The sequence below is a fragment of the Homalodisca vitripennis genome, chromosome 2 (assembly GCF_021130785.1).
Source record: "Homalodisca vitripennis isolate AUS2020 chromosome 2, UT_GWSS_2.1, whole genome shotgun sequence".
Taxonomy (NCBI): domain Eukaryota; kingdom Metazoa; phylum Arthropoda; class Insecta; order Hemiptera; family Cicadellidae; genus Homalodisca; species Homalodisca vitripennis.
The window spans coordinates 36,204,293-36,219,162 of NC_060208.1; the positions used below are offsets into that span (position 1 = coordinate 36,204,293).

At 32.0% G+C, this 14,870-nt stretch overlaps 1 protein-coding gene across 8 annotated transcripts in view; it reads right to left on the bottom strand.

Moving 5' to 3' along the window:
* LOC124353807 (PHD finger protein 20-like protein 1) overlaps positions 1-14,870 on the bottom strand; it is a 66,134-nt gene that overhangs the window by 26,788 nt on the left and 24,476 nt on the right. For 7 of the 8 annotated variants that reach the window (XM_046803814.1, XM_046803813.1, XM_046803812.1 and 4 more), the window contains 8 exons: positions 14,460-14,721; positions 11,384-11,513; positions 10,101-10,209; positions 7,768-7,938; positions 6,439-6,611; positions 6,157-6,224; positions 4,407-4,618; positions 891-1,104 (listed from right to left, as the gene is read on the bottom strand). In XM_046803814.1, coding sequence (XP_046659770.1) covers positions 891-1,104; positions 4,407-4,618; positions 6,157-6,224; positions 6,439-6,611; positions 7,768-7,938; positions 10,101-10,209; positions 11,384-11,513; positions 14,460-14,721 — 1,339 coding nt within the window. The remainder of the gene's footprint in view (positions 1-890; positions 1,105-4,406; positions 4,619-6,156; positions 6,225-6,438; positions 6,612-7,767; positions 7,939-10,100; positions 10,210-11,383; positions 11,514-14,459; positions 14,722-14,870) is intronic. The other variant, XM_046803815.1, reaches the window with a different exon arrangement.

Below are 14,870 nucleotides of genomic sequence, written 5' to 3' on the forward strand. Positions count from 1 at the left end.
ATTTAGATGGTGACTTGCCATCAACTAGTTCTAATAGTAAAGAGAGCACATTCAGATATACCTCAGCCTAACACGTAAATAATAATAATAAGGGTTTTTGGTCATACAGGAATTTAAATATTTATATGCATCCACACAATCAATATATGTGGTATCCTGAAAGAAATATGTAAAAAACAAAAAAAATTATAGACAATTCCTCTTACTTTTTAAAATAAAAAACTAAAGAAGCGTTTTACGACTTTACATTACTTATTTATTTTTGGTTCTCAAAAATGGTATAAATGTGTCTAAATTACTCTGATTAGGGTTTTCATAAATGATACTACATACCTTTCAAGAATGAAACTGCCTAACCCATAAAAGAGGACAAAATATAACAAGAAACACCTAAAACACCATATCACCCCTAAACCCACAAACGGTAAATTGATTAGGCAACCATTTCTTGTTGAAAGTAATTTGAGGGCTAAGGGTTAAGTTACATAGGGTGATGATCAAGTATACTTTGAGCTTGTGATATAACGTTGCAAAGTTGGTAAATGTGTGGAAATTGTAAATTATAAGACTGCTTGGAGAATTTTCCATGTTAATTTCAAAACCATAGATGAACCGATGTTGAAGAGTTTGTTTCATGAAACACGAATTCAATGCATGTAAGCTCCGCACTAGCGAAGTAGTAACTGTACTAACATAACAAAGCACTACACTGGCACTGCCGGTTAACGAATTTAGTACTGTGTATCAATCTAGAAGTGTTTTGCTACAAAATTACACAACAAATTATGCTCAATTTTGTTGAAAACAATACAATGTACACATTTTCTGTGTAGTGTCTGGCGTAAAATAATAATAAAAAGTAAAAGATCACCAGTAAAATTAAATAGTACCAAAATTTCAGCAGATGCAGCAACTTCTTCCACAATTTCGTTTCCACTGCTTTCCTTTTCTTCTGCAGCAATTGGGTTGTCCACAACAGCCTCCTCCACAACAGAGGGTGCTGCAGGTGTGTCTTCAGTTTTCTCCAAGAGAGGTGTTGTCACAGGTTCTTCTGTCACTGGAGGTGCGACTGGAGCAGGCTCCTTACTTGGCAATATCTTCCCCCTGAAGATTAAATTGACACATATATGATTAATTGCACAATCAAATCATTGTCTGAATTGGAGGGTAACTAAAAATAGAATTTAAAATCTAATGAACGTTTTACATTTTTTAATATGCCTTAAGAATATGCTTCCATTTAACACTACATACCTGAAGATGGTTCTTATGTAAAAACTTATTTCACATCAAGTTCACACATTGTATGAGGTAACACCAATTTGAGGTCAGCCATTGCGTTTGAGTTTAAACTTTCTGTACCTGTTAGCTATTTGGTTATTTCTATGTTTTGCCACCGTAATGATTAGTAATTCTGACAACTTGAAGTCTGTTCCCTCAATAGGATTTTTAACGCAAAACCATCCATTCCTGCTGAAATTTACTGAGAAATTGCTCGATTATAAGAGAAAGTTACAACACATTAAAGAAACACTGTGATTATTTGACATGCCATTCGAAATTGCTAGCAGGGGCTATTTAAGACAGCATAACAGCAATGCTTGTCCTTATGTTGCTGCCAAGTTAGAACAACACTACTGGACAATTTTTCATGGGAGGTATTGGGTCATTCAACCTACTCACTCATTCAATCCTGATTTAGTATTCTTAATTTTCATTTTTTCCCAAAAAAAAGAATAATTTTTAAAGCAATATGAGAATGATAAGATTCATAGAGAAACTGTTATTGTTTGTTAATTGCACAGACAGCAGAGTTGTTTGTTGGTAGTGTTGAAAACTGGTATAGCAATATAACAAGTGTTTAGAATAGTGATAATTAGAAAAGAAAATAATCATATTGTCATTTCTTAAAAAGTTGATGTTTATAATCAAAATAGTGTCCCTTATAGAATTGTAGTTAATAAGAATAAAAAGGGATTCTTAAAAGGACCCTATAAAACCATCAATCATTAATATTGGTTTTATATTTTAGACAAATAAGTGATTCTTGTACTAGAGGGTTTTTTTGTTTTCTTAAAATTGCACTTAGTCCTAAAGGGACCCGTTTGCTACTTCCGGAGTGGTAGGATATTCTGGATTGGTAAGGTTAAGTGGCCACCTGCAGATGAGATCCACAACAAAGGAATAGAATAGAATAGAATAGAATAGAATTTATTTTTGAAAATATTACAATAACACATTATATACATTGGTATACACAATGTAATACATCAATAAAGTAAGTAAACAACCAAATGCATACACAATGTACAAACCTAATGAGCAAACTTAAATAAAAATGTAACATTCTTGTAAATAAAATTAAAACAAAAACACTCGTAAATCAAAAGAAATATTTTCAAAAATAACTAGGGCCTCTAGAGGCAAGTGCCTGTGGAGAGGTTCCTTTTATTACAAAAATATTTTTTAGCTCAAAGAAAATTTCAATAAAACTTTGATTTTTTTATAAGCTCCTAAAAAAATTTATTAAAAGTGTGCTGCTGCAGTTACAAAGCAAATGAAAATCCACTTAAATAAATTCAAACTAAAATTTACTGTTACTTTCTTTAATTAACTAGGAATCTATGCAGAGAAGAAAATCTAATTTATCAAAACCCAATAACCACTTCTTTAATGTTTTTGAAAATAACTTTATATTCTCACAACTAATAATTGAAGAAATTATACTAAACATTTTAGGTCCCAAAAAACAATAACTATTTGAAAAAAATGCTAGGTTAGGCTTTGGAACTGGTATTGGTTCTTGCTTTCTTAATTTGTTTTTGTAATTATTTTTTAATTCTGGTAAATTGCCACTTATGACATAAAATATTTTTAAAACTTTATAAACAAACATATATTTAAGGGGAAGAATATTTAAATCAACAAAAAGAGGAAAAGATTTCTCCATTCTTCGTTTTCGTTTAATCAACCTTATGAATTTCTTTTGTTGAGTTAGAAGTGGCTTTAGATTTGTTTCATAGGCTCCACCCCAACAAAATATTCCATAGTCAAGCCTACTATTGACCAAAGAGAAGTACAGCATTCTTAACACTTCTTCAGTGCAAATGTATTGTAAAAAATAAAAAAATCTTAAAATATTGTTTAGTTTGCGTTTTAAAATTTCAATATGTGTCTTCAATAGGATTTTGGATATCAGTCATGTCTCCTTGGGAGGAGAGACCAGCCCTGTACCAGCCTCTCGAATCAAGGCGCCCAGGGGTGGCATGCACTTATGATTAGACTAGCAACTGCCTTTCACACTTGGGGAGCCCCACCAACTCCAACAGTCATCCCCCAGTAGACTAGACTATTAATCTACCCTTGCATCCCAATATCTCAACATTTGCAGTTAGTGATGTATGCTGCTGCTCCTGGACATCCACAGGGTTGCCCACATTTTAGCGAAAAATTGGTTTTTATTTACTCAGTGTAGGGTTACTTTGTATGTTGATAAAAGAACTTTAAAACGTTTCACTTAAAAAAAAAAATGTTTTGAAAAAACTTACCTTACATCTGTCTTTAGGTCTTTTTATTTTTCAACTACCTACTAGTTTCGCAAATTAAAATCAACTCGTCAAGTCATAATTTTAAAATTTGATTATGTGAGTTTATTTTCTCGCTAACATATATGTGTTACTACATTTTTATAATTTTGACAAAGGTATAGATTTTATAGTCTAACAATGGAGTTTTAACCCCAAAACCAGTAGTTGAAATATAAGAAGAACTGATGATGGATTTAAGGTACGTAACCTATTTGGATTCAATTGTTTTGGTTATCATGAATAAGTCTGACTTTAAATACTTGAAATATAAGAGGAACTGAAGACGGATTTAAGGTATGTAACCTATTTGGATTCAATTCAGTTTCGATTATCATGAATAAGTTTGACTTTACATACTCCAGTTCTAGAGCAGATTCTTTAATTGTTCTGCAAATTTTCATCTTGACAGAAAAATTATATGTTGTGCCTAAGTCAGAATTCTTCCTTGCTCTCAACAAACATCTAGATTATTAATTCATGTTTTAACTTTGACTTAGTAAAATAAATTACATTTGGAAGTTGGGTAATATTAGGCTGGGTGTGTCAGTTCTTGCCAGTTAGTGGATTAAATCAGTCCAAAATGTGTGCTTAGAATCCATTCACTGACAATTTAGAAGCAAAGGTCTGTCGGTTTTTCTTTCTTAGGTTAAATCTACCAAGATGCTGATCACTATCTGATCAAAAAAGTTAGGACACAGAAACTACCTTTATTTTAGTTCCATGACTTTCAATGTTGTATTACTAATTCAACTATTTACAGCTATAGGAAATATATTTCTGATATTATGACAATCGTGAATAATATTGGATATCACTCACCCAGAAGACGCTGACGCTGTCGCAGTCTCTGAGGCTTTCCGTTCGGCCTCGTACCGCGTAACACGCTCCAGCAATGTGTTGCGTGGTGCCATGGCCTCTGCACGGGAGTCCTCCAGTGGCTCACCCACAGTGCGTGCGTAAGCGAGATCTGCCACATTCGGTGTGGAGCCAAACAATGTGCTATACTCAGGATGATAATGCTTCATGTGCATCTAGAACCAACAACAGACGTTTCTTACCAAGTGTTTAACTAAAATTTTCTACTATTTGGGCTTGGTCTCGAGTAGTATTATAAAGCTTGACCAAATTAGGACTTTAAAAAATTTAGCTCTTAACAGAGTCCAGCAACTACTGCTTTAAACTGTGTTGCAATCATGATTCAGGGTTGCTAGAGGAGTCCAATAATGAAATTCCCTGACTTTTCCCTGATTTTCAGACCAAATTTTTCATTTTTCCCTGACTTTTTTCGACGCAATCCCCAGGGTTTTTGGCAATTAATGGGTGGAAAAAAGCGGTGTTGAGGCTAACAGGGTGGCAAATATAAAAAAGCCAAATATAAATATATTTTTCCCTGACCAACGTCGAAATTCCTTGACTTTTCCCTGACTTGAGACCGGATTCCCTGACTTTTCCCTGATTTCCAGTCCTGTTTTTTTTTCTGTGACTTTTCTCTGACTTCCCTGACCTGTAGCATCCCTGTGATTTGTATTTATTACTTTGTGAGATTCGAAATACGTCATTGTGCTTGTGCAATGAATTAGACATTCAGACAAACAATGTTCTTTTCTATCAGTAATAGAGTGTGTGCTTCCATTGAGTTTGGATTGACTGATTGTACTTCTGACTTTGGAGAGTTCAGTTTGTAGTTGCGCTTCCTGAACAGTAAAGAATGTTAGTAGCATTTTTTCATTTACAGTTCAGACCAACAATAATACATAGCTGGTTAAAATAATAATGCTGGTTTAACACGTTATCTATTCAATTGATAACATTGTACGATTATTATTTCATGTTTAGATATTATATTTAAAGCAATTGTTTTAGATTATTAAGATATATTGTTATTATTATTTGTAATTAATTAGAAAAATGTTTATGATGAACTATAATTTCGTAGTATATCAAGATAGTAGAATGATGATTTTATTATGAATTTAAGCTTTAAAAGGTCTGTTAAGCAATGGTAGTATGTCTATTGATGAGTGCGTTCTCAGACTTAATATCTTACAATGTTGAATATTTTACTTTACTATATCCACTTGCAACTCGTCTCTCTCCACTGCATGCATATCGAGCATGCTAACTCTCTTTCATATTAATTTTGCTCATCCTGGGCATCCTAATGTGTTTCTTACAAGTAACAAGAAGGGTAAATTGGACGATTAAAAGAAATATGACAAATTATAGACAATTACAGATACGTCTTAATAATTACCAATATCTATACGTCATTATTCAAACTACGTTTAAAACTAAAAGCTTATTCTAACAGTTGACATCTTGTTCTAACTAGCATTGTATAAAATGCATCTGTAAAACAAATAACAAGTTCAAAAACACACACTATTAAAGGAAGAAAAAGCTATATTAATAATAATTCTTTGATTGGTTCTGAATTTGAGTAGAAGAGAGTATTTCCAGATTTTAAACAGTTCTAACTTCACCTCAGAAATAGACCTTTTCCTTTCATTTAATTGACTACTGTAACATTAGACAGGTCAACACACCTGGCTAGACATCAGCAATTTACCTGAAAGAGGTTTTCTTTACGGAAATTTTTGCCACAGCATGTAAATCCACCATCTGGAGTCCTCAATTCTGAAATACAATAAAATGGTCGGTTACTACTATCAAAGGCAGTTATCTTTAACTTAAATACATAACTGTTTAATGATAAATATTCAAACAAGAATCAAAATACAGTATGGTACATCCAAGATGACACATCACTTACAAATGGGACTAACAGGACATGTACACTAGCTAAAGATTTAAATAACAAGTGCTGTTTTCTATCACATTAAGTTAGTACCTGTGAGGGGGAATGGAGGGGAAGTGAGGGTGGGAGTAGCAGGAGAACCAGGAGACTGATCCGACTTGCCCTCCTCCCCCTCCAACAGCCGACCCTTGGGTAGTAGAGTCCTGATCCTCCTATAATCTGGGGTGGAATCTCCGGACTTCTTCTCTCCCTGAGTTTGACCCTCCCTGTTTGTCAAAAGTTCAATTTGATTCTTTCGTATTGGTTTCATTTCATAACATTTCAAAAAACAATACAAAATATAAACTTGAAATAATTTTTTTGTGAAATCTACCACAAGACATTAAAATGGTGAATAAAGCTTACCAGTAAGTAAAAATTGTATTACAAAAATGACACATCAACCAATGCAAAAATGACACACCAACCAATACAAAAACTAATGGGGACAATTTAGCTACCAAACTTCTTAATAGATATACAAAAATCTTGATTTAATGCAAACAATAAAGAGATTATATATTAACAACCAACAATTTCAACAAAAGCCATCAGTATTTAGTAAAGAAACTACATAATAATAATAAAATCAATCTATTATGAGAGTTAAAAAGAGAAATAACATTTAAGACAGATGGTTTACTCTATTAAAGAGGTGAAATCCCCTGACTTCTTCCCTGTCTGATTTTTACTCTCTTTGTTTGTCACAAATTCAATAATTCTCTCGTACTTGATTAACATTACAAACAAAAATTACAAAAAATGAAAACAGATTTCTCAAAATCCTTACTAGACAGTAACATATCCATTAGACAATAAAATGGGAGAAAAAAGGTTACCATGATGAGAAAATTGTATTGTAAAAAGGATACACCAACCAATACAAAAACGAATAGAATAATGAACACCAAAATTTTCTGAAGATTTATAAAAAAATCTTAGTTTAATACAGACAATAAAGAGTATTAATATACTAAACACAACAACTCAAACAAAAGCCATCAGTATTTAGTAAAGAAACTACATATTAATAAAACAATATATCTAATATGAGAGATCTAAAAAGAGACAGAACATCTACGGCAGAAGATTTACTCTATTAAAAAGAATTCTGTTATTGAATAGAATATAAAATTTCAAAATCATTAAAATACTACTTAAACGAAATTTTAGAAGCAAATAACTGACAACCACATAGCTGCCCATATAAGAAATATTCAAATGATGTAAAAAGTAAAGGATTTCAATTTTCCATAAATTTAAAAACATCATGTAAAAACTCAACCCAAGGGGCAAAATAGGATTCATAATTTGAAGCAAACTAAACACAACCAAGAAACCGATGAAAACAAGACAAAACAGAAACAAAGACAGCTGATCTACCCGTCTACTCCAGAAGAGTCAAGTTTCCGCTTCCCATCTCCTTGTGTCCGGATCATCTCCAGCTTCCGTCCGACCATGAAGTCAAACGAGTCCTCTGGAAATGGCTGCTTGAGCTCTACTGCGAAATAGTTGCGTAGCTCATTACGTGATCGGAATTTCCGACCTTTTGGACTGCAAATATTTACTGTCATTTAGGGAATGGACATGGAAGTATTTCAGTTACAAGTTTCATCAACTCGTATTCAGTAATGTCTCTAATATGTAAAAAAATATTTACTAAATACTTAGTGATTTATTGAACACTACTACAGAATATTCAACACATTATTTTTCAATTTAAAGGGAAAAGTGTAATGAATAAATAATATGATAAACAGGATATGGAAAGAGTAGAATTTTAAAAATATTTATAATAGCAAAGAGATTTCAAAAATTTAAAAAATAATGTATTTTCTCTCAAACAAGAGAGAAAATACATTATATTCCAAGATAAAAATTAACAACTTATAATTTTTGTTAATCAACATGCGTTTCTGATTATACTGAAACATTCAATGTGTCTTTATAGTTTTCCCATCATTCAAAACTTTTGTAAATAAAGAAAGAGTAAAACTATTCAGATAAAAATTATTTATTTTTGTTATTGTGTAATTCTTTTTCATCTCTCTGTCTCTGCAAAAGTACAATCAAAATTAATGAAACAATAAGTTTAAAGGTTAATAGGATTATGGCCATAAACTTGTCATCTCACATGTTAAAAACCTAAAATACTATATTTAGAGAACTAGTATCTATTCTCTTCTTTAGCTGAAAACCTTTTGGCATCAAACATCCATCAACAAAACATGTCAAACGTCACACTACAAAATAGTTATATGTGGAACTATTAACCCATTGGCTTATACATATTTTTACTATCAGCTCAACTGGAGTTATCCTATTAAAAATGCTAAAAACGTAAGTTTTGTTATATGTTTATAAAAAATTTATTTTTCAAGTTATTTGGTTATATTTAATATCTTTTTGGATTAACATGAAATGGGCTTTAATAATAAATAGATAGTGATATATTTTGTCATAATTTAAAAATAATAATGCTGTACAAACTAAAAAAGTGTTGGAATTTTTTAAATTTTTAAATCTTTTTACTCAAATAATATAAAATAAAATACCCCATTGTTGCTTTTATTTTATTTGAAATGTATTTCTCTACCTAGCAATACTAGAATATGTGTATATATATGCATAGTTTGTTAGGATAAATGTTTTTTCTAAATACTGAAAATTCCTAGAATATTGATTTTTTTCTCTTGTAGTACACTAATATTCTTATAGTAACTTATTATTCATTTAAATTTCAATTAACTGTAGTATTGCAGTTTTCTTATGTGTTACAACAATATTAGTCTAATTTATACTAAGATTTGGTTGAAAAAGGAGTAAAAAAAAAAATATTTAGATGGCGCTGTACTTGTCACGGAACGGTTTCGTGATATAAATTTTGAGCCCAGACTACCTGTCATGGAACCGTTCCGTGATACAAGGCCAATGGGTTAAAATCAGTAATTAAAAGTTAACTGACCCTAAACAGCTGTTGACGCTTTTTAGCTGAAGTGACTGAAACATTTGTTTTACATTTAAACTTTAGAAAATATACAGTGTTTGTTCAGTAGTGTTATGCAGAGTGCAAAGACAAAGTTACTATCTAATTTTTATGTTAGTTTGCACCAGTGACAAACCATCTAATGCATTGAAAATAATATTTAAACAGTGTTCTAAAAATTTCAACTCCAAGTATCTATTTTACTCTACAGTAAGTGTACATATGATTAACATGAATCTTAACATGGGGCTGAGAGTGTAAATGAATGTAACTCATAAATGGAGCTGTAATATTTCATCACACAAAATTCATGCAAACTTCTTTTTATCATCCCAGTCGGCTGGCTGGGCAAAAAGGTTTCTTGGATTTAGATTTTCTCAAAATTACGGTACCCAACAGACAAAAATTGCAGGGGTTCTCAACTATTCAATCTGTAATGATTTTACAGTCACATTTTCAAAATGTTATTAACAAATATTTTGTACAAAAACAAGAGTATCCCAAAGTTGGTACCTTTAGCCTAAACTGTTCTCAATGTTTAAAAGAAATATATTTATTTATTAACACCTTGAAGAGCTATAGATCTCAAGGAGTATATTTTTGGAAAAATGGTATCTCAAAACAGTTGTATTTTGACCTTGGACGTTGAAATGAAACATGTTCCATTAAATCTATATTATTTTTAATATTTCAATTTTAACCGCTTCATTTCCATCACACCCTCACTTACTTGACAAGAAAGACATCCCATTTGGCTCCGCTCTTCCGCCGCATTGTGTGTTTAGTCCAGCCGGGGAGCATCTTTTTGTCTGGGATTATCACTGACTCTCTGTAGTATCCTATGACAAAGAATGGATTTAAGTCGTATTGGCTGGTAGAGATTATGGTTAGTGTGTATCTCAGTTCACTGATGAGGATGGAGGTAGATTATATTTCCTGGATGCGACAAGAGAAACATTTGTATAGCACCCCTTATCTTTATTCTTATAAATATGCACAATTCTCTTTTCTCTGTTGTATTTGTAATCATCTATATATATAAAAATGAATGTTTGTATGTTTGTCCTTTATGGAATCGTGAACTATTGGACCGATCATGATGAAAATTTGTACGTATATGTATTTTTTCCACGGAGAAGGTTTATAAGCTATGCCCATCCCTTTCCCGATTCAGGATTCCGCCCCACTGGTTACAGAAATACCCATAAGAAATGCATTGCAGCAAACATATGTTAACGTCTTTTCAAATTTTTAATCAGCTGTTCTTTGTAAACATATATTACACTTATAGTTTTAAAGCATAGAGTAAGCTTAAGAGAAACGACAAATTTTGTTTAAACTGTTTCTGCAATCACTGTTAAACATAGACTTTACTATCCAGATAATACAATTCAAATTTGACGTAAAAATTCACCTTTAACTGCAATATTTATTTAATATAAACCATGCTCATGCTTGATCAGAAGAGCAATGCAGATATCATAATTACTATCTTACGTTGGCGACAAATATAAAGAATGTTATAAAATCAACCTTAGTTGTTTTTTTTGACAGAAGTATGGTTCTCAAAACTCCGTGTGTACATATTCTCTCGATTGAGACAACAAAGCAAGCTCAATCGTGGCATCGGAGATATAACTAATTTAATCTAAAATTTATTATAGTAAAAAAAAAAAATTTACTAAGTAATATAAGGACTTCGGTTCTTAAGATTTGCGTGCGAAGCCGTGGGTAACAGCTAGATAGAGGCAGGAATATGGTACATACCTTCATAATACGCCCAAGAGGCTCACGATGGAACGACTATCAATTATCTCAGCAATGTTTAGAATGTGATAGAAAAAGAATAAGTGAATATAGTGTACTGTTTTCAACGGGAAATTGCGTGCGAAGCCGCGGGCAACTTTTGCAAAAAATTATTGAAATGCGCAGCAAAGCGCGCCGGGCCCGCTAGTTTACTCTAAAATGTATGTCTCCTTGTTTCACTTGACCATTCCAACTATTTATAATTACCTTCCTGATCCTTTATCTGAACGGGGGAAGCTCCTTCCGGTATCTCGACGTTCCATCGCTCATGATCCTCCTCCATCCCCGGCCGCTGCTTGGGCCCTCGATAGATGTAGGTAGACTCGTCAAACAGTCTCTGAGATAAGACAGAAACATTATATTCTGATACTGATTACCAAAATATTTATGTATATTAATCATCCCTAAAACTTAACTTCAACCTAAGTAAATTTGTACTTCATGGATACATGTTCTAGTATTTGTATGAACATTGTTAGTGGTGATGAATTTAGACAGACTCTCAATGAAAAGTAAATTAAATGGAAATCTCGATTACAAATTTTATATCATAACTATAATTATTAATAATCATATATCATAATAGTATAAAATCCTTGAGATTTACTGTTGGCTTTTGGGAATCTTGCTCTGAATCCTAATAGGTTTGTAAAATGCACAAAAGAATTGTACATGTAATATGTGAAGACGGGGGTACTGTGATCATTGCAGGCGTATTTTCAGTTTAATATTTTCACTTTTCCAAGCACTTACATCTATGATGTGCCGTCTTTCCTTACAGCTAACCCTTAGTTCTTTCAGAATTACATTGTTCTGCACTCTTACTACTCTTGCCAGGGGGAGAGTATGGTTTCTCCTATTCATAGACTGACTGTTCGTGAGAAGAGTGTTTACCTTTCCACTCTATGGCTGTATAATGTGTTGACTTGGAATTTGAAGACAACTGAGAGCAGCAGAAATTTTCTCAGTAAACTACACTTTTGTTTTATTAGAAAAAATGATATTATTCTACAGATCAAATCCTGGTGGGATGTACTGACCTGCATAATTGGTCTGTTTTATGTGTGTTATGCTTAACCCTTTAAGGACCAACCGTCTGATTTATCGCCAGCGGCGTACTATGCGAAAAGGACCAGCCGTCTGATTTATCGCCGGCAGTGAACTATGCGAAAAGGACCAACCGTCTGGCTAATCACCGGCGGACTTTTCATATTTTTTAAGAGATATTTTAATCTTCTATATGGAATAAATATACTATTTTTCTATTCCCTGTATGTTTCTTACTATGATATCAAATTTTAAACGTCTTTGGAATCATCAGCTTGGAGAAAAAAAATATTTACGGCCATGTTGCATCATAATGTTGTCAGCTGTGTTTGTTTACGGCAGCCGGCAGAGAATGTCGAGTTCGCATGTGGTTTATTGTTCTTCTATTGAGTTCAGCGTACTAAAAAAAAAGGCAAGGACTACAACAAAAGTAGAAAGAAGACCAGAACTGTATGTTCTAATTGCAAGGAGGGCTGCCACTCTCTTTGTCTTGTGAAACATAAGTGTAAATAGGTTTAGGCTAAGGAATTCTAGTTGTTTTGTAAATATTGTAAATAGTGTAAAGTGTATAAAAACAGTGTTTTTGATCTGAAGAACAGCCCCATTTTCATATGGGTAAGTTGACTGATATGAATAATATCCTTAGTAGCCTATAAGGTTTTGTATGTTAGGCTAATGCTGAAAAGTGTATTTTAAACAGTGTTACAGAAAAATTTAATTCATTTATAAACTTTTTATTTTTTATTCCAGGGCTTTCAAATTGTGTACAGTTATAGAGAATTATATGTAGAACTAATAAATACCATTTCCCACAGAGATTTATTCTTATTATTAGTAGTTAATGAAGATCAAACTCATTTTTCTTATTTTTTCTTTTTTTATTTGATAAATGTAGTATATATAATTATTTGTTTTTTGCTATATAACGACTTAAATTTATTTTTTCACAATGAACAATTTAATTATAAACATTTTAAGCCTAAAAACCAAATCTGTACAGTAATTAGTTCTGAAGATATGATTTTTCTCTCAAACGCTTGAAAAATCACACATTTTTAATATGCACAGTTCTTGGAGCATGGCCAGAAAAATGCAAAAATTGTCTTTGCACATGTCAAATTTTGGTCTGTTCCTAAAAGGGTTAATTATTGTTAATGTTATTATACAGTAATTTCATTGTTAAATAACTTAACTCTTGATCATTTTCATGTAAATAATGTTATTTATAAAATACACTAATCGAGAAAACAATGCTGTTTAACTGATGATTAATGACCACTGACTGTTGTAATTGACAGCTGAAATTACCTGCTTATTGTTTACAATTTATAACTGGTTATAATTGTTTATTGAATAAAAATATGTATTCGTTAGGAATGACAATTTTCATTTAAATTTTATATTTGATTCTCCTTTAAAGTAATTTGGTAAATGTTTATTTTAGGATGTTGTTCCTGTGTGTAAAATTAATTGTTGTGTACATACTTGTTCTGTAGCTTTTGATGTTGATATCATTTCTTTTCTTTGAATATTATAATTATGTATATGTAAATAATGAAAGAGAGAATTTTTTTGGCATACATTGCTAATTCTAATATGTAAATAACAGGAAATGTTAGGATGCTATTGCATTTAAAAATAATTTTTACACAGTTTTCTCATTGGTATTTTAAATATGACTCTTACTGCATGGACTTACATTTAAAACAACAAAATAAAAATCTCTCTGTATTAATACTTGAGTTTAACAATATATTTAGTAGACTTTCAATATCTTTATATTTTTCCTACAGTCTTTATATTGTACCGAATATTACATTTATTTTTGAAAGATGTACTTCATCTAATATTTTATATTGGTTTTTATTTATTGCCTTTACTGAGATTGTTTTTAGTGGTTTACTCTTGTTTTTTTTGCTCTTGTGTTTTTTTAGTGTAGCAAAATAAAAAACAAAGTAAAATACTTTGTTATAGAAAATGCATAACTGTATACATCTAAACAATTTATACAAAATTATGAATTACAAAACTATTTTTCTATCAGAAACTTCACAAAAATTCTGTATTTTGGTTGATTAGAGCCCTGTATTGTTTTGTTTTTTAATCAATTTCCTGACTTTCATATGGGTAAAATTCCCTGATTTTATCCAAGTATTCCAGGTTGGCCTACCTGAAATTAAAGAGATCCGTTCAACCAGAAAAAAAACATAAATAGAGTAAAAACTACAGCATTTACTTTTTTCCTTCTCGGCTTCCTCAGCTTGGCTTCAGATTCTGGTCGAGGAGTGTCCAAAGTCGCTGGGCCTTCCCCGCCACTGTCTTCGTCATAATCTTCATCTTGCCTCTCTTCCTCACGCTCTCTTGGCTTGTTTGGAGGCCGACCTCTCCCCTTCAACACAATCTTCGGGGTCTCCTTGGACTTGAGTGACAAAGAGGGCGTGAAGGTGGAGGTAGAGGGTTGTGGGGAAGACTCTGGCGTTAACTGGTTTCCATCGGACCTAAAAAAATACTTTCTTTGGAGGCAGTAAAATAAACAAGATTCTTCATAATTTAAAAATATAATTTCACAACCCTGATACAGCACACATAATATAGAGAAAATAGCTCATGATTTTACTTTGTAGGGACACTGACAAAATGATCTCAA